General features: G+C 43.2%; 1 protein-coding gene across 2 annotated transcripts in view; it reads left to right on the top strand.

Annotated features, from left to right (window-relative positions):
* LOC311134335 (SLIT-ROBO Rho GTPase-activating protein 3-like) overlaps positions 1-25,244 on the top strand; it is a gene marked incomplete at both ends in the record, with an annotated part of 138,652 nt that overhangs the window by 52,696 nt on the left and 60,712 nt on the right. For both annotated transcript variants that reach the window (XM_084167983.1, XM_084167982.1), the window contains one exon: positions 21,035-21,197. In XM_084167983.1, the coding sequence (XP_084024109.1) occupies positions 21,035-21,197 (163 nt within the window). The remainder of the gene's footprint in view (positions 1-21,034; positions 21,198-25,244) is intronic.

Here is a 25,244-nt window from a genome sequence, read left to right as displayed (position 1 = left end):
CCCCAGTATCACTCCTACTCCCCAGGAGCTATCATTTGTTGACTTCTGTAACCGTAAAAGTCTTGGTTTTCTGCACATAAATATCAGAAGCCTCCTTCCTAAGTTTGAGTTATTCACTGCGTTAGCACACTCCGCCAACCCTGATGTTCTAGCAGTGTCTGAATCCTGGCTTAGGAAGGCCACCAAAAATTCTGAAATTTCCATCCCCAACTATAACATTTTCCGTCTAGATAGAACTGCCAAAGGGGGTGGAGTTGCAATCTACTGTAGAGATAGCCTGCAGAGCTCTATCATACTATCCAGGTCTGTGCCCAAACAGTTTGAGCTTCTACTTCTAAAAATCCACCTTTCCAGAAATAAATCTCTCACTGTTGCCGCTTGCTACAGACCCCCCTCAGCCCCCAGCTGTGCCCTGGACACCATATGTGAATTGATTGCCCCCCATCTATCCTCAGAGTTCGTACTGCTTGGTGACCTAAATTGGGATATGCTTAACACCCCGGCCATCCTACAATCTAAACTAGATGCCCTCAATCTCACACAAATTATCAACGAACCTACCAGGTACAACCCTAAATCCGTAAACATGGGTACCCTCATAGATATCATCCTGACTAACTTACCCTCTAAATATACCTCCGCTGTCTTCAACCAGGATCTCAGCGATCACTGCCTTATTGCCTGCGTCCGTAACGGGTCCGCGGTCAAACGACCACCCCTCATCACTGTCAAACGCTCCCAAAAACACTTCAGCGAGCAGGCCTTCCTAATTGACCTGGCCCAGGTATCCTGGATGGATATAGATCTCATTCCGTCAGTAGAGGATGCTTGGTTGTTCTTTAAAAGTAATTTCCTCTCAATCTTAAATAAACATGCTCCATTCAAAAAATACAGAACTAAGAACAGATATAGCCCCTGGTTCTCCTCAGACTTGACTGCCCTTGACCAGCACAAAAACATCCTGTGGCGCACTGCATTAGCATCAAATAGCCCCCGCGATATGCAACTTTTCAGGGAAGTTAGGAACCAATATACACAAGCAGTTAGGAAAGCAAAGGCTAACTTTTTCAAACAGAAATGTGCATCCTGTAGCACTAACTCCAAAAAGTTTTGGGACACTGTAAAGTCCATGGAAAATAAGAGCACTTCCTCCCAGCTGCCCACTGCACTGAGGCTAGGAAACACTATCACCACCGATAAATCTACAATAATCGAGAATTTCAACAAGCATTTTGCTACGGCTGGCCATGCTTTCCACCTGGCTACCACTACCCTGGCCACCAGCTCTGCACCCTCCGCTGCAACTTGCCCATGCCCCCCCCCCGCTTCTCCTTCACACAAATCCAGACAGCTGATGTTCTGAAAGAGCTGCAAAATCTGGACCCCTACAAATCATCTGGGCTAGACAATCTGGACCCTTTCTTTCTAAAACTAGCCGCCGAAATTGTCGCAACCCCTATTACTAGCCTGTTCAACCTCTCTTTCGTAACGTCTGAGATCCCCAGAGATTGGAAAGCTGCCGCGGTCATCCCCCTCTTCAAAGGGGGTGACACTCTAGATCCAAACTGTTACAGACCCATATCCATCCTGCCCTGCCTTTCAAAAGTTTTTGAAAGCCAAGTCAACAAACAGATCACCGACCATTTCGAATCCCACCGTACCTTCTCCGCTATGCAATCCGGTTTCCGAGCTGGTCATGGGTGTACTTCAGCCACGCTCAAGGTCCTAAACGATATTATAACCGCGATCGATAATAGACAGTACTGTGCAGCCGTTTTCATTGACCTGGCCAAGGCTTTCGACTCTGTCAACCACCGCATTCTTATTGGCAGACTAAATAGCCTTGGTTTCTCAAATGACTGCCTTGCCTGGTTCACCAACTACTTCTCAGATAGAGTTCAATGTGTCAAATCGGAGGGCCTGTTGTCTGGACCTATGGCAGTCTCTATGGGGGTGCCACAGGGTTCAATTCTTGGGCCGACTCTTTTCTCTGTGTATATCAATGACGTCGCTCTTGCTGCTGGTGACTCTCAGATCCACCTCTACGCAGACGACACCATTTTGTATACATCTGGCCCTTCATTGGACACTGTGTTAACAAGCCTCCAAACGAGCTTCAATGCCATACAACACTCCTTCAGTAGCCTCCAACTGCTCTTAAACACTAGTAAAACTAAATGCATGCTCTTCAACCGAACGCTGCTTGCACCCGCCCACCCGACTAGAATCACTACTCTCGACGGGTCTGACCTAGAGTATGTGGACAACTACAAATATCTAGGTGTCTGGTTAGACTGTAAACTCTCCTTCCAGACTCACATTAAGAATCTCCAATCCAAAGTTAAATCTAGAATCGGTTTCCTATTTCGCAACAAAGCCTCCTTCACTCATGCTGCCAAACATGCCCTCGTAAAACTGACTATCCTACCGATCCTTGACTTCGGCGATGTCATTTACAAAATAGCCTCCAACACTCTACTCAGCAAATTGGATGTAGTCTATCACAGTGCCATCCGTTTTGTCTCCAAAGCCCCATATAATACCCACCACTGTGACCTGTACGCTCTTGTTGGCTGGTCCTCACTACATATTCGTCGCCAAACCCACTGGCTCCAGGTCATCTATAAATCACTGCTAGGCAAATCCCCGCCTTATCTTAGCTCATTGGTCACCATAGCAACACCCACCCGTAGTCTGCGCTCCAGCAGGTATATCTCACTGGTCATCCCCAAAGCCAACACCTCCTTTGGCCGCAATTCCTTCCAGTTCTCTGCTGCCAATGACTGGAACAAATTGCAAAAATCTCTGAAGCTGGAGACACTTATCTCCCTCACTAACTTTAAGCATCAGTTGTCAGAGCACCTTACCGATCACTGCACCTGTACACAGCCCATCTGAAATTAGCCCGCCCAACTACCTCATCCCTATATTGTTATTTATTTTGCTCATTTGTACCCCAGTATCTCTATTTGCACATCATCTCTTGCACATCTATCATTCCAGTGTTAATACTAACTAGCCTATTGTTGTTTTTATCGCACTGCTTTGCTTTATCTTGGCCAGGTCGCAGTTGTAAATGAGAACTTGTTCTCAACTGGTTTACCTGGTTAAATAAAGGTGAAATAAAAAAATTAAAAAAAGCTGTCCGGGTGGCTGGTCTCAGACGATCCCGCAGGTGAAGAAGCCAGATGTGGAGGTCCTGGACTGGTGTGGTTACACATGGTCTGTGGTTGTTAGGCCAGTTGGTTATACTGCCAAACTCTCTAAAATGACGTTGGAAGCGGCTTATGGTAGAGAAATTAGCATTACATTCTCTGCCAACAGTTCTGGTGGACATTCCTGCAACCAGCATGCCAATTGCACGCTCTCTCAAAACTTGAGACATCTGTGGCATTGTGTTGTGTGACAAAACTGCACATTTTAGAGTGGCCTTTTATTGTCGCCAGCACAAGGTGCACCTGTGTAATGATCATGCTGTTTAATCAGCTTCTTGATATGCCACACCTGTCAGGTGGATGGATTATCTTGGCAAAGGAGAAATGCTCACTAACAGGGATGTAAACAAATTTGTGCACAACATTTTAGAGAAATATGCTTATTTAAAAATATACATTTTGGGGGTAGATCAGCTTTAATATTGCAGATAGATTATGGCTTCCATCAATGTACAGTTGAAGTCGGAAGTTTACATACACTTAGGTTGTAGTCTTTAAAACTCGTTTTTCAACCACTCCACAAATTTCTTGTTAACAAACTATAGTTTTGGCAAGTCGGTTAGGACCTCTACTTTGTGCATGACACAAGTAATTTTTCCAACAATTGTTTACAGACAGATTATTTCACTTATAATTCACTGTATCACAATTCCAGTGGGTCAGAAGTTTACATACACTAAGTTGACTGTGCCTTTAAACAGCTTGGAAAATTCCAGAAAATGATGTCATGGCTTTAGAAGCTTCTGATAGGCTAATTGACATCATTTGAGTCAATTGGAGGTGTACCTGTGGATGTATTTCAAGGCCTACCTTCAAACTCAGTGCCTCTTTGCTTGACATCATGGGAAAATCAAAAGAAATCTGCCAAGACCTCAGAAAATATATTGTAGACCTCCACAAGTCGGGTTCATCCTTGGGAGCAAACGCCTGAAGGTACCACGCTCATCTGTAAAAACAATAGTATGCAAGTATAAACACCATGGGACCATGCAGCTGTCCTACCGCTCAGGAAGGAGACGCGTTATGTCTCCTAGAGATTAACGTACTTTGGTGCGAAAAGTGCAAATCAATCCCAGAACAACAGCAAAGGACCTTGTGAAGATGCTGGAGGAAACCGGTACAAAAGTATCTATATCCACAGTAAAACAAGTCCTATATCGACATAACCTGAAAGGCCGCTCAGCAAGGAAGAAGCCACTGCTCCAAAACAGCCATAAAAAAGACAGACTACGGTTTGCAACTGCACATGGGGACAAAGATCGTACTTTTGGAAAAGTGTCCTCTGGTCTGATGAAACAAAAATAGCACTGTTTGGCCATAATGACCATCATTATGTTTGGAGGAAAAGGGGGGATGCTTGCAAGCCGAAGAACACCATCCCAACCGTGAAGCACAGGGGTGGCAGCATCATGCTGTGGGGGTGCTTTGCTGCAGGAGGGACTGGTGCACTTCACAAAATAGATGGCATCATGAGAAAGGAAATGTATGTGGATATATTGAAGCAACATCTCAAGACATCAGTCAGGAAGTTAAAGCTTGGTCGCAAATGGGTCTTCCAAATGGACAATGACCCAAGCATACTTCCAAAGTTGTGGCAAAATGGCTTAAGGACAACAAAGTCAAGGTATTGGAGTGGCCATCACAAAGCCCTGACCTCAATCCTATAGAAAATGTGTGGTTGAAGAACTGAAAAAGCGTGTGCGAGCAAGGAGGCCTACAAACCTGACTCAGTTACACCAGCTCTGTCACGAGGAATGAGCCAAAATTCACCCAACTTATTGTGGGAAGCATGTGGAAGGCTACCCGAAATGTTTGACCCAAGTTAAACAATTTAAAGGTAATACACTCAATTAGTATTTGGTAGCATGTAAACTTCTGACCCACTGGGAATGTGATGAAAGAAATAAAAGCTGAAATAAATAATTCTCTCTGCTATCACTTAAAATAAAGTGGTGATCCTAACTGACCTAAGACAGGGATTTTTTACTAGGATTAAATGTCAGGAATTGTGAAAAACTGAGTTTAAATGTATTTGGCTAAGGTGTACAGTGAGGGAAAAAAGTATTTGATCCCCTGCTGATTTTGTACGTTTGCCCACTGATAAAGAAATGATCAGTCTATAATTTTATTGGTAGGTTTATTTTAACAGTGAGAGACAGAATAACAACAAAAAAATCCAGAAAAACGCATGTCAAAAATGTTATAAATTGATTTGCATCAATAAGTATAAGTATTTGACCCCCTCTCAATCAGAAACATTTCTGGCTCCCAGGTGACTTTTATACAGGTAACGAGCTGAGATTAGGAGCACACTCTTAAGGGAGTGCTCCTAATCTCAGCGTGTTACCTGTATAAAAGACACCTGTCCACAGAAGCAATCAATCAATCAGATTCCAAACTCTCCACCATGGCCAAGACCAAAGAGCTCTCCAAGGATGTCAAGGACAAGATTGTAGACCTACACAAGGCTGGAATGGGCTACAAGACCATCGCCAAGCAGCTTGGTGAGAAGGTGACAACAGTTAGTGCGATTATTCACAAATGAAAGAAACACAAAATAACTGTAAATCTCCCTCGGCCTGGGGCTCCATGCAAGATCTCACCTCGTGGAGTTGCAATGATCATGAGAACGGTGAGGAATCAGCCCAGAACTACACGGGAGGATCTTGTCAATGATCTCAAGGCAGCTGGGACCATAGTCACCAAGAAAACAATTGGTAACACACTACGCCCTGAAGGACTGAGATCCTGCAGCGCCCGCAAGGTCCCCCTGCTCAAGAAAGCCCATATACAGGCCCGTCTGAAGTTTGCCAATGAACATCTGAATGATTCAGAGGAGAACTGGGTGAAAGTGTTGTGGTCAGATGAGAACAAAATTGAGCTCTTTAGCATCAACTCAACTCGCCGTGTTTGGAGGAGGAGGAATGCTGCCTATGACCCCAAGAACACCATCCCCACCGTCAAAGATGGAGGTCGAAACATTATGCTTTGGGGGTGTTTTTCTGCTAAGGGGACAGGACAACTTCACCGCATCAAAGGGACGATGGACGCCCCGTCAAATCTTGGGTGAGAACCTCCTTCCCTCAGCCAGGGCATTGAAAATGGGTCGTGGATGGGTATTCCAGCATGACAATGACCCAAAACACACAGCCAAGGCAACAAAGGAGTGGCTCAAGAAGAAGCACATTAAGGTCCTGGAGTGGCCTAGCCAGTCTCCAGACCTTAATCCCATAGAAAATCTGTGGAGGGAGCTGAACGTTTGAGTTGCCAAATGTCAGCTTCGAAACCTTAATGACTTGGAGAAGATCTGCAAAGAGTAGTGGGACAAAATCTCTCCTGAGATGTGTGCAAACCTGGTGGCCAACTACAAGAAACGTCTGACCTCTGTGATTGCCAACAAGGGTTTTGCCACCAAGTACTAACTCATGTTTTGCAGAGGGGTCAAATACTTATTTCCCTCATTAAAATGCAAATCAATTTATAACATTTTTGAAATGCTTTTTTCTGGATTTCTTTGTTGTTATTCTGTCTCTCACTGTTCAAATAAACCTACCATTAAAATGTTAGACTGATCATGTCTTTGTCAGTGGGCAAACGTACTGTCACGCCCTGGCTCGGGGGACTCTCGTATGTTGAGCCAGGGTGTTAGTTTCTATGTTTTGTGTTGTAGGTTGGGGGTCTAGTTTGTATTTCTATGTTGGCCTGAGTGACTCCCAATCAGAGGCAACGAGTGTCAGCTGGTTGTCTCTGATTGGGAGCCATATTTAAACTGTCTGTCTTTTCCTTTGTGTTTGTGGTTTCTTGTTCTTATTTGGTTTGTGTTAAACCGTAGACATCACGTTATCGTCTGTTGTTTTGATCGTGTGATCAGTATAATAAATAATATGTTCACCTTCAACGCTGCGCCTTGGTCCTCCTCCTTAGACGATCGTGACACGTACAAAATCAGCAGGGGATCAAATACTTTTTTCCCTCACTGTATGTAAACTTCCGACTTCAACTGTATTGTCTGCATCATTTCCAATCCCCCACAGATTTTCTTGAAAAAAAATAAAAAAATGTTTTATATATATATATATATATATATATATATATATATATATATATATATATATATATATATATATATATATACAGTGCATTCGGAAAGTATTCAGACCCCTTGACTTTTTCCAAGTTTTTTTTACGTTACAGTCTTATTCTAAAATGGATTGAATTGTTTTTTTTCCTCAACGATCTTCACACAATACCCCAGAATGACAAAGCGAAAACAGGTTTTTAGAAATTCTTGCAAATGTATTCAAAATAAAAAGCAGAAATACATTATTTACGTAAATATTCAGACCCTTTGCTATGAGACTCGAAATTGAGCTCAGGTGCATCCTGTTTCCATTGATCATCCTTGAGATGTTTCTACAACTGGATTGGAGTCCACCTGTGGTAAATTCAATTGATTGGACATTATTTGGTAAGGCACACATATGTTTGGACACAGCTACTCCTTCCAGGGTTTGTCTTAGTTTTTACTATTTTTTACATTGTAGAATAATAGTGAAGTCATCAAAACAATGAATAACACATTTGTAATCATGTAGTAACCAAAATATATTTTATATTTCAGATTCTTCAAATAGCCACCCTTTGCCTTGATGACAGCTTTGCACATTCTTGGCATTCTCTCAACCAGCTTCACCTGGAATGCTTTTCCAACAGTCTTGAAGGAATTCCCACATATGCTGAGCACTTGTTGGCTCCTTTCCCTTCACTCTGCGGTCCGACTCATCCCAAATCATCTCAATTGTGTTGAGGTCGGGGGATTGTGGAGGCCAGGTCATCTGATGCAGGACTCCATCACTCTCCTTCTTGGTAAAATAGCCCTTACATATCCTGGAGGTGTGTCTCACAAAGACACAGCGGTTGGAACCAAAAATCTCCAAATTGGACTCCAGACCAAAGGACAAATTTCCACCGGTCTAATGTCCATTGCTCGTGTTTCTTGGCCCAAGCAAGTCTCTTCTTATTACTGGTGTCCTTTAGTAGTGGTTTCTTTGCAGAAATTCGACCATGAAGACCTGATTCACACAGTCTCCTTGAACAGTTGATGTTGAGATGTGTCTGTTACTTGGGGCTGCAGGTAGCTTAGTGGGTAAGAGCGTTGTTCCAGTAACCGAAAGGTCGCTGGTTCTAATCCCCGAGCCGACTAGGTGAAAAATCTGCCGATGTGCCCTTAAGCAAGGCACTTAACCCTAATTGCTCATGTAAGTCGCTCTGGATAAGTGCGTCTGCTAAATTACTAAAATGTAAACTTGAACTCTGTGAAGCATTTATTTGGGTTGCAATTTCTGAGGCTGGTAACTCTAATGAACATACAGTTGGGAAAAAAAGTATTTAGTCAGCCACCAATTGTGCAAGTTCTCCCACTTAAAAAGATGAGAGAGGCCTGTAATTTTCATCATAGGTACACGTCAACTATGACAGACAAAATGGGAGAAAAAAAATCTAGAAAATCACATTGTAGGAATTTTAATGAATTTATTTTCAAATTATGGTGGAAAATAAGTATTTGGTCAATAACAAAAGTTTCTCAATAGTTTGTTATATACCCTTTGTTGGCAATGACACAGGTCAAACGTTTTCTGTAAGTCTTCACAAGGTTTTCACACACTGTTGCTGGTATTTTGGCCCATTCCTCCATGCAGATCTCCTCTAGAGCAGTGATGTTTTGGGGCTGTCGCTGGGCAACACGGACTTTCAACTCCCTCCAAAGATTTTCTATGGGGTTGAGATCTGGAGACTGGCTAGGCCACTCCAGGACCTTGAAATGCTTCTTACGAAGCCACTCCTTCGTTGCCCGGGTGGTGTGTTTGGGATCATTGTCATGCTGAAAGACCCAGCCACGTTTCATCTTCAATGCCCTTGCTGATGGAAGGAGGTTTTCAGTCAAAATCTCACGATACATGGCCCCATTCATTCTTTCCTTTACACGGATCAGTCGTCCTGGTCCCTTTGCAGAAAAACAGCCCCAAAGCATGATGTTTCCACCCCCATGCTTCACAGTAGGTATGGTGTTCTTTGGATGCAACTCAGCATTCTTTGTCCTCCAAACACGACGAGTTGAGTTTTTACCAAAAAGTTATATTTTGGTTTCAAACTTCAGACGGGCCTGGACATGTACTGGCTTAAGCAGGGGGACAAGTCTGGCACTGCAGGATTTGAGTCCCTGGCGGCGTAGTGTGTTACTGATGGTAGGCTTTGTTACTTTGGTCCCAGCTCTCTGCAGGTCATTCACTAGGTCTCCCCGTGTGGTTCTGGGATTTTTGCTCACCGTTCTTGTGATCATTTTGACCCCACGGGGTGAGATCTTGCGTGGAGCCCCAGATCGAGGGAGATTATCAGTGGTCTGGTATGTCTTCCATTTCCTAATAATTGCTCCCACAGTTGATTTCTTCAAACCAAGCTGCTTACCTATTGCAGATTCAGTCTTCCCAGCCTGGTGCAGGTCTACAATTTTGTTTCTGGTGTCCTTTGACAGCTCTTTGGTCTTGGCCATAGTGGAGTTTGGAGTGTGACTGTTTGAGGTTGTGGACAGGTGTCTTTTATACTGATAACAAGTTCAAACAGGTGCCATTAATACAGGTAACGAGTGGAGGACAGAGGAGCCTCTTAAAGAAGAAGTTACAGGTCTGTGAGAGCCAGAATCTTGCTTGTTTGTAGGTGACCAAATACTTATTTTCCACCATAATTTGCAAATTAATTAATAAAAAATCCTACAATGTGATTTTCTGGATTTTTTTTTCTAATTTTGTCTGTCATAGTTGACGTGTACCTATGATGAAAATTACAGGCCTCTCTCATCTTTTTAAGTGGGAGAACTTGCACAATTGGTGGCTGACTAAATACTTTTTTCCCCCACTGTATTCTCGACAGCAGAGGTAACTTTTGGTCTTCCATTCCTGTGGCGATCCTCATGAGAGCCACTTTCATCATAGCGCTTGCAACGTTCCGCATTGACTGACCTTCATGTCTTAAAGTAATGATGGACTGTCGTTTCTCTTTGCTTATTTGAGCTGTTCTCGCCATAATATGGACTTGGTCTTTTACCAAATAGGGCTATCTTCTGTATACCCCCCTACCTTGTTACAACACAACTGATTGGCTCAAACGCATTAAGAAGGAAAGTAATTCCACAAATTAACTTTTACGAAGGCACACCTGTTAATTGAAATGCATTCCAGATGACTACCTCAAGAAGCTTGTTGAGAGAATGCCAAGAGTGTGCAAAGCTGTCATCAAGGCAAATGGTGGCTAGTTAAAGAATCTCAAATATAAAATATATTTTGATTTGTTTAACACTTTTTTTGTTTACTACATGATTCCATATGTGTTATTTCATAGTTTTGATGTCTTCACTATTATTCTACAATGTAAAATTAAAGAAAAACCCTTAATGAGTAGGTGTGTCCAAACTTTTGACTGGTAGTGTATATCTTTTCCTTTATTATTTTCTTAAAACCTTACCACCCCTCCTCTAATTGGAGTAAACTAATGGACAACAACACTTAGGCTTCTACTTCCAGCTTATACATACTATATACATTTTACAGAGACAGTATATTTTACCTTAGTTATCTTGTTATTTTTAGTCCCACCCTTCAGCTCCACTCATCCCCTCCCATCTATCTCTGAACACCATCCAGTTTTGATTTCTATTTGCCATATATTTTTAAACTGTGCTGTTTCACAAAAGTTCTGAACCTATTTACATTTTACGGACACAGTATATTTTACATTAGTTATCTTGTTATATTTAGTCCCACCCTTCAGCTCCACTCATCCCCTCCCATCTATCTCTGAACACCATCCAGTTTTGATTTCTATTTGCCATATATCTTTCAACTGTGCTGTGATGTTTCACAGAAGTTCTGAACCTTTCTATTCTCATAGATTCTACAGATTGTAAATTAAAGATAAACATTTTTGCTAAGAGTATTATTATATTATTTATCAATTGACTATTACGTTCTAAATCACCCAGCAGTGCTATTTGTAGAGTTAGCTCCAGGTAAATGTTGCAATTTGTCAGCCATTCCTGAACCTGCGACCAAAAACAAGCTACAAATGGACAGTACCAAAACATATGATCTAATGATTCTGTCTCTTCACAGCAAAATCTGCAGAGCTGGGATGGTTGTATGCCCCATATATATAACATTCTATTGGTTGCAAGAATTTTGAATAATAATTTAAATTGAAAAACTCAACATTTTGATTCCAGCATTGTTTTGTGTATCAGTTCATAAACCATGTGCCCTGGAATCGGTACATCGAAAACCTCTTCCCAACTATTTAGCAATCTATATGGCACAGCTGGCAATTTGTTGGTCCTTAAATGAAACTGGTATACTTTTTTATTTATTACAATATTCTTTAACCAATTTTGGTCTTTAATGCAGGGCCGACAGACAAGTTCCTTACTTTTTCCCCCTTCCACTTGCCTCTTCCATTTTTGCGGTAATGCTGCAAATAGTTGGTTGTAATTTTGACTAGAGCAGACATATCCATATATTTTTGTTAGCTGCATGTGTGACAACTCCTCCAGTCCTATTTATGATATAATTTACAAAGATTATACAGTTTTTAAACAATTTTTCCAGAAATATTATTTTTTATATCAATTATAATTAGTATATTTTAGTTTAACCATAGTATTTGTTGTAATATTTGTTCTGTCTTTTCTGATGGATTAAACTGAAATTGCAACCAACTTTCTATGTCTGTTTTAAAAATAGCTATATTTTTTTATATTATTTCATTTCCAAACAACCGAAAGTGAGAGGTTGTAACCTGAATAAAGGGAAAAAGCACATTCTTGAACATGGGGTGAGACATTCTTACTAATATGCTAGAGAACCAGTTCGGATTTAAGTATAACTTTTATATGACTGAAGCCTTTAGTGAGAGGTCTAATGTGTTCATATTTAATCATTTCTGCCCTCCGAATTCATATTCATTATATAAAAAGGCCCGTTTAATGTTGTCTGGCTTGCCGTTCCAAATAAAATGGAATATGTTTTGCTCATATAATTTAAAAAACAAGTCGCTAGGTGTAGGCAAGGCCCTAAGCAAATAGATAAACTGGGATATGACTAAAGAGTTAATCAGGGTGATTTTTCCACAAATAGACAGGTATTTTCCTTTCCATGGTAGCAAGATCTTAACTATTTTTGCTAACTTTCTATTAACATTTATTGTAGTGAGACCATTTCTTTCTTTCGGGATATGTCCACTTCACTGTCAGACCATTTTATTAGTAAACTACACGGTCATGTAAAAGTTGTATTTTTTTGTGATCCAATACATAATATAGTACATTTATCATAATTTGGTTGTAATCCAGAGAGGTTAGAACAATTATCTATATCCTCTATGAGGCTGTGGAGGGATCCAAATTGTGGATTTAAAAGAAAACATGAATCATCAGCGTACAATGACACCTTTGTTTCTAGCCCATTGATATTATTGTTGGATCTGATTTTAATAGCTAACATTTCGATGGCCACAATAAATAGATATGACGATAGTGGACAACCTTGTTTTACTCCTCTTGACAGTTTAACACTTTCGGAATAGTAGCCATTATTTACTATTTTACACCTAGGGTTACTATGCATAACTTTAACCCATTGTATAAGAGATTCTCCAAAATTGAAATATTCCAGTCATACTTTATCAAAAGCCTTTTCAAAGTCAGCTATGAATACCAGACCGGGTTTCCCAGATTTTTCATAGTGTTCTATTGTTTCCAGTACTTCTCTTAAATTATCTCCAATGTATCGTCCATGTAAAAAACCTGTCTGATTAGGATGAATAATATCCAACCATAACTTTTTAATTCTAAGCTTTTTGTGCATATAGAACATTTCTGGGATTTTTTATTTCAGCTCATGAAACATGGGACCAACACTTTACATGTTGCGTTTATATTTTTGTTCAATATACATCCATTCTTGCCAAGTTTTCTGGCCAGATCTGATACTACTCCACGCTGTCTCTTTCTCACTGTAATCTTTCTAAAACCGATAGCCTTAGGATATAAACATCCTTCTTAGAATATGCAAGCGAAAATGATTTTTCCTCTTTACTCCTTAGAAATCTCAAACCATCCAAAGGCGATAAAAAAGGAATCTCATTCTGGATGAAACCTCAATTTTAATTGGCAAAGCTGATGTATCAGTACTCCAGAATATCCCCATATAAAGCTCCTGTTCCTGTAGCTCTGGGCTGAGGAGGGACTCACAGCCAGCCAGGCCTTCACCAGTATTATCCTATAGGGTCCAGGCATGGCCGCGGCCATGCATGCTAAGAGAATGGGCCTTGTTTCCTATTACATCAATGGATAACTTGATTATTCTCTGCCATGGTGGGCTGCCAGTGATAGATTTGCAGCTTGTTAGCCAGCCCCAGCCTTTACAATGCAGCATTTGATTACAGTGTGGTCGTATGCTGCAAAATGTACTCCTCATTCTCTGTCTGTACAGTATGAACTGTACTCCCAACTTTTGAATATAATAGCAAGCTACACTTTGACACATTCTAAAGGCTAACTAGGTTAATGTGATAACAGTGATCATAACAGTAGTTATGAAGCATTGCATGTCAGTGCAGGCAGTAGAGTAGAGAGGGTGTGTTTCAGAGGGCTTTGTATCGTCCAGTGAGTTCAGGCCCTGTGGAATTGGATGGGGATTTGACTCAGTAATTGAGGCCAGCTGTTCTAGAGGAGGCAGCCTGCACCAGGGTCCCCAAGGCCAGGCAGACAGTTAACAGGCCTGTGCTGCTGCAGACGCTTTGGCTTAACCAACACATTTGCACTGACTGTACAGTAGATCTTCTAGTAGACCAATCCAAACAGTTGTTGAAGAGCAGGCAGCAGCCACACAGTTCTTACCAGACTCTGCATCTCATCTCCCTCTGCCACCTCAATGCCTTCGCCAAGACTGCCTCAACCACTGTACTCACTCATAGTGCTGCAGTGTAAAGCAGCCATCTACAAGTCTGTAGCCACAGAGTCTTTGGCTGTGTGTAGATATCCGGCGAGACACACACACACACTGGATATTTGTGGGTTGACACTTTGATTACACACACTTCTTTATGAGGGCCACATCTGACTCTACTGATAGCTACTTTATTGAGGAATTTTTTTACTTTCTATGCCTGTGATATGTGGTTGTCCCACCTAGTTATCTTAAGATGTCCCACCTAGTTATCTTAAGATGGATTCACTAACTGTAAGTCGCTCTGGATATGAGCGTCTGCTAAATGACTAAAATGGCTTCCTTTGGACTCCATTAACAAAGACAAAACACAGCCATAAAAATGTTCAACCAATTAGCATTGACAGTGGCCTTGTTAAAGACCCTCACTTCGTAAGTAAACTCTGGGCACAACGTCTAGTGTATATACAGTTACAGTATTTATCACCCACGTATGTAATATGGATACTTGTCTTTTACCCTGTTCTTACTGTCTCATTAGTTTAAACACAAACAAGCTCCAACTCTCATTTTATCTCTCCCTGTCTCTCTGTGGATATTTCTGAGTTGTGAGGTTGCCCCAGCAGCCCAGCTCTCTGTGGAAGAATAGGCCATGAACAGCACGACCCCTCCGGTGCCTAGCAACTCATGCATGGCAGTCCGCTGCCTCTGCTCTGCACTGCACAACACTATGGGAAATGAAGACTGCACAGTTAAAGACTCTGGTTGGCCTGGCCAGGGCAGACGTCCACATTGAGCTGCTGGGTCGCTTCCCCGGTCCTGTTGGTTTAACCCACACTGTACAAACGCGGCTTTATGAGCTGAGTTTACGACAGCAGTCACTGATACAATGCCCAGCGCCACTGTAGTTTACAGCTTCTCTGTCTGCTCGGTCTCATCTTGGCTCATCTACATTAACATATCAGGCAGCTCTAGTATCTCTCGTTAGACTAATTAAGATGAGGGTGAAGCATCCCAACACTCCCCCTCCGATTGGACCACATGAAAGGAGAAGCCAAGGGCATAAGTATGCAAGAGATCCCTGCAGCTCAGCTCAACTCAGACCTACAAAAGGGTTCTTCGGCTGTAACCCATTTTGGTTCCAGGTAGAACTCTTTTGGGTTCCATGTAGAACCCTCTGTGGAAAGGGTTCTACATGGAACTCGAAAGGGTTCTACCTGCAAACAAAAAAGGTTATTCAAAGGGTTATTCTATGGGGACAGCCGAAGAACCCTTTTAGGTTCTAGATAGCACTTTTCTTTCTAAGAGTGTACTGCTCCAGCCTACCTGGGTCTCTGCTTGAGATCTGTCAGTCTGGTCCCAGTCAACCCAACCAACCCACACCAAAACACCAACCACCAGAAGTCTATTTGCTATTCCATTAAATGGTTGCCTCACTGTCAGAGAGTGGGCGAGGGCTTGTCTCTACCCTTTAGATGGTGCCTATCTTTTTCATTTTTTGCATATAGCTAGATCAACACAACAGATGACATGGGACATGGACTCATCTTGACATTAGACCACTTAGAGATCAAATCAAGTTTGATTGTGGAGTGAACTATCACTTTAAACCATTGTGTCTGTGGGACTTCAGGCACTTCCTATTGCTCATTGAATGGTCTTCAATGTCTATGAGACAGACAAAAGACATTGATTGAGGAAACATTTCAGGGTTAATCATTAAATGGGGATTTTAATCACACCCTATTAAATTAAAATGGCTGAATATGGTCAGTCAAAACAGGGATTAGAAATCAAGCCATTAGAAAGCAGCTCATGTAATATTGAAAGGAAACATAACCTGTCTGAGAGAGATAAGATAAAGCTTCCATTAACGTCCAATCTTGTTCATGTGTGACCGTGTTTGTGTCCGTGTGTGTGACCGTGTTTGTGCCTGCCTGCGTGTGTTAGTGCATGTGTTGTGTGTCTGTGTATGTGTGTCTGTCTGTGCGTGCCTGCGTGTGTTAGTGCATGTGTTGTGTGTCTGTGTATGTGTGTCTGTCTGTGCGTGCGTGTGTGTGTTAGTGCATGTGTTGTGTGTCTGTGTATGTGTGTCTGTGCGTGCGTGTGTGTGTGTGGGTATAAGGGGTCATCATTAATGATTGCCCTGGTATCGCGCTGAGCCAGACTGTCTCCTCCATGCTCGTTCTGTTTAACTACAATCACTCTGGTGGCCTCCTCTTATTTGTCTTAACCCCGTTCCATTTGATGTTCCTGCCTGCAATATCTGTCCAGCTCCCTGTCTGGCTACAAAACACAAAACATGTACCAGTTACTGCAAAACATGAAAGACTGACTTTACATGGTTTTTCATTATAAATAAGAACTGTACTGTTTCATATTAAAAACCAAACCATCCTGCAATGCAGTATGTAGCTACATGCTATGGGCTACAGCCCATAACTCTAAGTTCTATTGATTGCCTTTGACATTTAATCTAATATCTAATTTCTTAATTGGTCCAAATACTGACCCCTTCTGCAATGTAAAAATATCCTATGTCTTTATGGATGTTATTTGATAAAAGGATTTCAGATAACTCAATCAGCAAGGAAGCCTTATTAAGCTTTAGCCTGAACGGCTGATAATTAATGCGCAGTATTCATGGTCACGTGCCAGTAATTCCTTCACAAATTATTCATACGCTTATGAGTATGAGAGGGCATCAATTTCCCAGTGACTCCCAGCAGAATGCTATGCGTTATGCATAGGGTTGCTAGGTTGGCGTACTTGCCTTTGGGTCAGAGGCAGACCATGGGCTGCCAATCTGCATTCCCCCAAGTGGTTAGAATGAATATTCCTTAGGATAGACTCCAGTATGTTCTGTACATCATATTCTCTCTATACAGATAGCATTGAACCAATCCATTTATAACCTACGGACATAAATGAGAACCATATGTCCTCTGATCTGTGTGCAAACCAGTCCTACCCAGCCCACTGACTGTACAGCCCCTCATCATCTGTACAGCGCCCATCACTGAGTCTTTCCTCGGTGGTGTGGTGGGGTCAGAGCAGGACCACCACCACATTGCTCTGGCCTAGTCTGCAGCTGCTTGCTATCAAATGTTGGCACTGCCTTCCTTCCCCAAAAAATAGGTTCTGCTGAGATAAGCAGTGCAGAGCGGATTAAAAGCTCTTTAAAGAGCTCTAAGTTATGGGTTGCGTCCCAAATGGCACCCTATTCCCTATATAGTGCGCTACTTTTGACCAGAGCTCTTGGCCCTGGTCAAAAGTAGTGCACTATATACGGAATAGGGTGCCATTTGGGAAGCAGCCCTGGTGTGATTAATAATGCACACTTCCTTGTGGAAGTCCTATGCTTCCGTGAATAAAGAGTGAGCATTTTTCTACACATCACTTAAACTTGTTAAGGGTATAGACTACATTATGGAGAATTAAATGATTAGCAAGGCATTTTCAGATTCCAAAGACACACACACACACAGAGGGGGGGGGGGGGGGGGTTTTGCGGTATGTTCCCCAATGCTGGAAGGGGGGCCCCGAGTGAAAAAGTTAGGTAATCCCTGTCCTAACAGATGAGCCAGATGCTGTAGAGAGGCTCTCCTCTCCTCTCTCCCCTCCCCTCTCCTTTCCCCTCTCCCCTCTCCCCTCTCCTCTGTCCTCTCTCCTCTCCTCTCCTCTCCTCTCCTCTCCTCTCCTCTCTTCTCTTCTCTTCTCTTCTCTTCTCTTCTCTTCTCTTCTCTTCTCTTCTCTTCTCTTCTCTTCTCTTCTCTTCTCTTCTCTTCTCTTCTCTTCTCTCTCATACCCTCTCCCCTCTCCTCCTCTCCCCTCTCCTCTTCTCTTCTCTTCTCTTCTCTTCTCTTCTCTTCTCTTCTCTTCTCTTCTCTTCTCTTCTCTTCTCTTCTCTTCTCTTCTCTTCTCCTCTCCTCTCCTCCACTCTCCTAACCCCTCTCCTAACCCCTCTCCTATCCTCTCTCCCCTCTCCTCCTCTCCTCTCCTCTCCTCTCCTCTCCTCTCCTCTCCTCTCCTCTCCTCTCCTCTCCTCTCCTCTCCTCTCCTCTCCTCTCCTCTCCTCTCCTCTCCTCTCCTCTCCTCTCCTCTCCTCTCCTCTCCTCTCCTCTCCTCTCCTCTCCTCTCCTCTCCTCTCCCCTCTCCTTACCCCTCACTCCTCTAGAGAGCCAGGGAGCTCATCCTCCACCCTCTCCATGTTAATGATACCCGACTCCATAATGACTGGGGGGACTGAACCCTTTGAAGCTTTGTATTACCCTGCAGTCAGGCTGCTGACTGACACTCAACCATCCAGAAAGACAGGAAGGAGAGCTGGCTGCAGCCGACCTGGAGACACAGGGAGGAGATATAGTGTAAAGTGTGAGGTCTGAGAATGAGGAGGCCCTGTATGACTTATACTAGAGCTGTGACCTGTGGGTTTGCAACCCTGTGCTCTAGTACTATAAAACCAGGGCCACAGTGGGCTGCATCTATCACTGGTTGAAAATATTCAGCTCCCTCCCTCCCTCTCGGAGAAGAGATGTGTCCTGCTGCAGCCACACAGGTCTAATTGCCTGCCTTCTGCTCCCACTTCCTGTGAAATGAAGATAGCAGCTGGGGAGAAGAGAGCTTTCTTGCTTTTGTCTATTTCCTCAGGAAAAGGGTTTAACCCAGGACCCAGAGAAACGGTGACAGGCCTGGCCAGATTCTCAGATGTGTCTCTTTTCGGAGGCTCTGCTTATAATTATGGTCTCGTGGTGTGGGTGGGTTTTTGCAGCGTCTGCAGTTTCAATGCTGCATTGAAAGTCACAATGAATAGGCAGCTAAGGTATTGTATGTATGTAGCTCAAAACTCTGTACTTGTTCTAGTGAATAATAATAAGGCTGAGGCTGTGGACCCAGATGCCCAAATACCTCAGCGCCTTTGAACACACAGTTGCTTTGTCACAGAGCGTTGGAACTCCCTCTCCCTCTCTCACTCTCCCAGGCAACACCCAACTAGCCCTGAGCTGCTGTCACGCTAAACAGCTGACTTTATTTTAATAATCAGGGAAAACAGTGATTTTACGGGCAGATGAATATTTTATCAGGGATTACAGGGGCTTGGAGATGCCTGCTCAGCGTTCCTGCCTAGCCGAGCAGAGGAGGAGTACAGTACTTCAGACAGGGAGCCCTGTGAATAGAGCCTTGTTGTTTGGATGGCTAGGGAGAGAGAGGGAGAGAGAGAGCGACTGGGAGTGGGGAGAGAGAGTGTGTGTGTGTGTATGAGCCTGGTCGTGCTTAAGGATGTGATTAAGCATCTCTGGCCTCTCATCCACAAACACCAATTACACAGCGAGGAGCTGCAGCTCTCATAGCCAGATAGGTGACTCAACCAGAACTGGTTGAGAATAAGGTGCCGGCAGAATAAGGTGCCGAAACAGGAAATCGGCCATCCCAGAAGACAAGGAGAACATGTTTCACCACATTGAGTTTGTATTGTGGTTAGAGAGTCACCCACAGGCCTAATGTTTCCTCTATCTAGTCTCTCTGAGACCGTTAATCCCTTTGCAAATGGTGAGATTAATCTTGGGACAGCTGAGTTTACCTGCAATAGCATCTCACCAGAGTCATCGAGTGTCAGTATGTATGGCTGTGGTAGAACCATATGGCTGTACAGCATGTTAGCTGTGTACATTGTGGTGTTTTGCTGTGGGGGTAAGTGGGGGATAATGGTAGCAGCACTCTGGAACAGACAGATATCAGCTTCATTAGAAGTGATTAACATTGCGGAAGTGCTCTGTAGAGGGGAGCCTTTGATGTTAGTGCTCATCCCTTTTATTTGCAGTAATTGCATGTGCAGTTTTCACCCCGGCTCAGTGAAGCCCTATCCTGCTATCTCCCTCACTCTGCCTCAGACCCCTCTCTCCTCTTTGTCCTCTTCCCCAGAGTTTGTTGATTGATTACTGTTGAGATAGGGTTTAGACAGGGGTGGGGACAGGGGTGTGTGTGTGTGTGTGTGTGTGTGTGTGTGTGTGTGTGTGTGTGTGCATGTCTCTCAGGTTCATTATGGTTACCAGCGTTAAGGAATTAAGTAATCGATGCCGTGTCAGACCAGAGCGCTGCAAGAGAAACTAATGGCGTCTGTTCTGGCCTAGTGCGATCACTATAGAGGGATAGAGAGAGAGAGGGGGGATAGAGAGGGGGAATGAGGGAGGGAAGGATGGAGAGAGGAAGAGAGATAGGGTCAGTGGTAGAGAGGTAGAGAGAGATGGAGAGTGAGAGAGAGAGAGAGAGTCGGGAGAGACCGAGGCAGAGAGAGAGTGCTATGATGTCTGATGTCAGTGTTGTTAAGTCTCTGCAGTCAGCCAACAATGGGATCATGCAGCAGCTGTATTGTTTAGTGTGAACTGGAATCAGCCTTAGTAGCCCTAATTTCTTACTCCAACAAAAGCTGTCACAGACAAAATCATAATGCATGCGTGGGTGTTGACTACCCAGTGCAACCGTGGGTAATGTACTCACTCACATTTACTGGGGATGGGTTATGCTCAACTTAATGGCAAGTCATCAACCTGTCAGTCTGTCTGGTGCACAAAATGAAAATGAATTATGAGGGTGGTGTCAAAGGGTTCTGCTGTGGGAGTTCAGAGATTTGCTCTGACCATCACTTTTGGTCTGTTTATACCCCTATCAGTTGAGCCTGTTGAATAGACTCCCTAATCAGATAGTAGACCTTTGAAATATTGAAATGATAAAAGCAGAGACATACCACAGGTATGTACAGTATGTTACAGTAACACTTGCATTGCTAATCACTCTAATGTCACTTCCTCTCTGTGTTGTATTCAGGAAGGACCAGCACCTGCTGTCCAGTGTGAACTGCTGGTACCTGGTACTGAACCAGACCAGGAGGGAGAGCAGGGACCACGCCACCCTCAATGACATCTACACCAACAACGTCATCGTCCGCCTTGCCCAGATCAGCGAGGATGTCATCCGCCTCTTCAAGAAGGTCAGTTAATACGTCAGTCATCCCTCTGTCCGTCCTTCCCTCTGTCTGTCCCTCTGTTTACTCCTTTCCTTATCACCAGTGCCCATGTGGTCAGAGGCAAAGATACAAAAGAGCTCTGGCTTTTATCGTGAGTTTGCTGAGCAGTAATGGGCATGTCGATTGGTCTTTCTCTAAGATCGTAATCATACACAAATAACACCAGGCCTCATTGCTTTTTTGGTTAGAACCGCATTCAAACCAGCTTTCAAACCAGGCCTTTTGAAATGAGTCTGAAAGAAAGCAATTTGCCTCCATCCTTTCCATACTCTAACTTTAGTATACAGAATGACGGTAGGCTACTCTGAGACTATGTGAGCAGTGATGTTTTTTGAGCGGCTGCATTACCAGCTGACCCGTGTGTCAGCACATTGTATACCTCTGTCGGTTCCATGTGGCCTGTGGAGTAGTAGTGGAGTAGCAGGGTTGACTGAGGTCTAACCCAAACACCAGACCCCTGTTTACACCTGGCAGGCCTTCCTGGAGGTGAGACCAAGCCCGCACTGCCATCCTCCATTCACACACTACTGTGCGTGTGTGTGTCAGCAGGAATGTGAATTGGGGGAAAAGCAACACATGCTGTAGAGAGCACCAGCCAGGGCTGAAAACAGAACAACACAGCCTCCTGTCAGTCAGTCAACTGTCCTCAAGTAGCTTTTCCTCTGGCTGGTAATATGAATGGAGCTATGCGCACTCACTGGCAGGCCTAGAGGTGACAATGAATAACATGTTAAAGAAATATGCTGCGTAGATTTGTAGCTGTCAAGCAAATTAATGGAGGAGAGAGCTGAATAGGCTACAAGTGAATCAAGCAGCCCATGAAAGAAAGACCCAGTGATGCCCAAGATTTCTGATATCCAGACAGTCATAAATGAATACCTCATAGATAGTGCCATTTTCCTGACCATGTGATCTGACCTTTGACCTGACCAGGAAAAACTTTAGGCCTTTTCTAGACCTGATCTGTCCAGGGAAAAAGACACAGGTCTTTGTTGTAGTATCTCCCCTCAGTGAGGTGTTCTCTGTTGGAGGTTTATAATAATAATAATAATAATAATATGCCATTTAGCAGACGCTTTTATCCAAAGCGACTTACAGTCATGCGTGCATACATTTTTTGTGTATGGGTGGTCCCGGGGATCGAACCCACTACCCTGGCGTTACAAGCACCGTGCTCTACCAGCTGAGCTACAGAGGACCACAGTTTAGTAGCCTCTGAGTCTGGTTAGAGCTAGACCAGTTAGTCATGGCCTCTGCTGGACTGTGAACCAGTACTGGTTGTCTAGGTTGCCTGTCTGGTATGGTAATAACTGGTTTCTCACACCTCTGGAACATTCTCAAGGTCTCACAAGCTTTTTGATAAGGACATGTTTGACGCTTTTACAGGTAGTTCGCTAACATTTTCATGTAATTATGGGTGGTTCAAGCCCTGAATGCTGATTGGCTGAAAGCTGTGGTATATTTAAGCAATAAGGCCCGAGGGGGTGTGGTATATGGCCAATATACCACGGTTAACGCGGAGTGCCTGGATACAGCCCTTACCCGTGGTATATTGGCAATATACCACAAACCCCCGAGGTGCCTTATTGCTATTATAAACTGGTTTCCAATGTAATTAGATTAGTAAAAAGGAATGTTTATAAAAAGGAACCGCTGTATGTGGTATGATATACCACAACTTTCAGCCAATCAGCATTCAGGGCTCGAACCACCCAGTTTATAACAGACCTTATACCATGGCATTGTTGAATACTTGTTTCTGATTGGCTTGAAGGGCATTCTAGAGTGTGCATTATTTCCCTTTATAAACATTCAAGGCCTTTATAAAACATGTATTTTTACTGCTCTAATTACGTTGGTAACCAGTTTATAATAGTAATAAGGCACCTCGGGGGTTTGTGGTAAATGGCCAATATAATAGGGCTAAGGGCTGTGTCCAGAACAGCCCTTAGCCGTGGTATACTGGCCATATACAGTGGGGAAAAAATGTATTTAGTCAGCCACCAATTGTGCAAGTTCTCCCACTTAAAAAGATGAGAGAGGCCTGTAATTTTCATCATAGGTACACGTCAACTATGACAGACAAATTGAGAAAAAAAATCAATTTGCATAATTTGCAAATTATGGTGGAAAATAAGTATTTGGTCACCTACAAACAAGCAAGATTTCTGGCTCTCACAGACCTGTAACTTCTTCTTTAAGAGGCTCCTCTGTCCTCCACTCGTTACCTGTATTAATGGCACCTGTTTGAACTTGTTATCAGTATAAAAGACACCTGTCCACAACCTCAAACAGTCACACTCCAAACTCCACTATGGCCAAGACCAAAGAGCTGTCAAAGGACACCAGAAACAAAATTGTAGACCTGCACCAGGCTGGGAAGACTGAATCTGCAATAGGTAAGCAGCTTGGTTTGAAGAAATCAACTGTGGGAGCAATTATTAGGAAATGGAAGACATACAAGACCACTGATAATCTCCCTCGATCTGGGGCTCCACGCAAGATCTCACCCCGTGGGGTCAAAATGATCACAAGAACAGTGAGCAAAAATCTCAGAACCACACGGGGGGACCTAGTGAATGACCTGCAGAGAGCTGGGACCAAAGTAACAAAGCCTACCATCAGTAACACACTACACCGCCAGGGACTCAAATCCTGCAGTGCAAGACGTGTCCCCCTGCTTAAGCCAGTACATGTCCAGGCCCGTCTGAAGTTTGCTAGAGTGCATTTCGATGATCCAGAAGAGGATTGGGAGAATGTCATATGGTCAGATGAAACCAAAATATAACTTTTTGGTAAAAACTCAACTCGTCGTGTTTGGAGGACAAAGAATGCTGAGTTGCATCCAAAGAACACCATACCTACTGTGAAGCATGGGGGTGGAAACATCATGCTTTGGGGCTGTTTTTCTGCAAAGGGACCAGGACGACTGATCCGTGTAAAGGAAAGAATGAATGGGGCCATGTATCGTGAGATTTTGAGTGAAAACCTCCTTCCATCAGCAAGGGCATTGAAGATGAAACGTGGCTGGGTCTTTCAGCATGACAATGATCCCAAACACACCGCCCGGGCAACGAAGGAGTGGCTTCGTAAGAAGCATTTCAAGTTCCTGGAGTGGCCTAGCCAGTCTCCAGATCTCAACCCCATAGAAAATCTTTGGAGGGAGTTGAAAGTCCGTGTTGCCCAGCGACAGCCCCAAAACATCACTGCTCTAGAGGAGATCTGCATGGAGGAATGGGCCAAAATACCAGCAACAGTGTGTGAAAACCTTGTGAAGACTTACAGAAAACGTTTGACCTGTGTCATTGCCAACAAAGGGTATATAACAAAGTATTGAGAAACTTTTGTTATTGACCAAATACTTATTTTCCACCATAATTTGCAAATAAATTCATAAAAAATCCTACAATGTGATTTTTTTTTCTCATTTTGTCTGTCATAGTTGACGTGTACTTATGATGAAAATTACAGGCCTCTCTCATCTTTTTAAGTGGGATAACTTGCACAATTGGTGGCTGACTAAATACTTTTTTTCCCCACTGTACCACACCCCCTCGGGCCTTATTGCTTAAATAACGCACAGTATATTTGCACAGTAGAATTCAATGGCTGTAGTTTATTCTTACATGTTCTATGTTTGAGCTGCTTATGAAAGCAAAAGTTGAATTGAAAACATTATTGGCATTATTTAATTTTCATAATGGCAAGCTAGGACTGATGGTTTGGTTAGATAAACTAGCAAGTCTGTTTGTTTGGTTACCACAGCAACTACTGTAGCTGTCTAGTAAACTTGCTAGCTACTTCAGAGGATGTTGAACACATTTCTACCAGCAAATGAACACATTTCTAGCAGCAAATGTGTTAAATTATAGCCATGGTATAAAAGGAATAATCAACTCGGGGCTCTATGCGTTCTCTGGAAAATAATGCAACTCCGTGGAAGGTCAGTTGCATTCCACTCCGCATAGCCCCTCGTCGATTATCCCTTACGTATACCACCGGTATGACAAA

The sequence above is a fragment of the Coregonus lavaretus genome (assembly GCF_964263955.1).
Source record: "Coregonus lavaretus genome assembly, chromosome: 8".
NCBI lineage: Eukaryota > Metazoa > Chordata > Actinopteri > Salmoniformes > Salmonidae > Coregonus > Coregonus lavaretus.
This window is presented reverse-complemented; position numbering and strand designations above follow the sequence as displayed.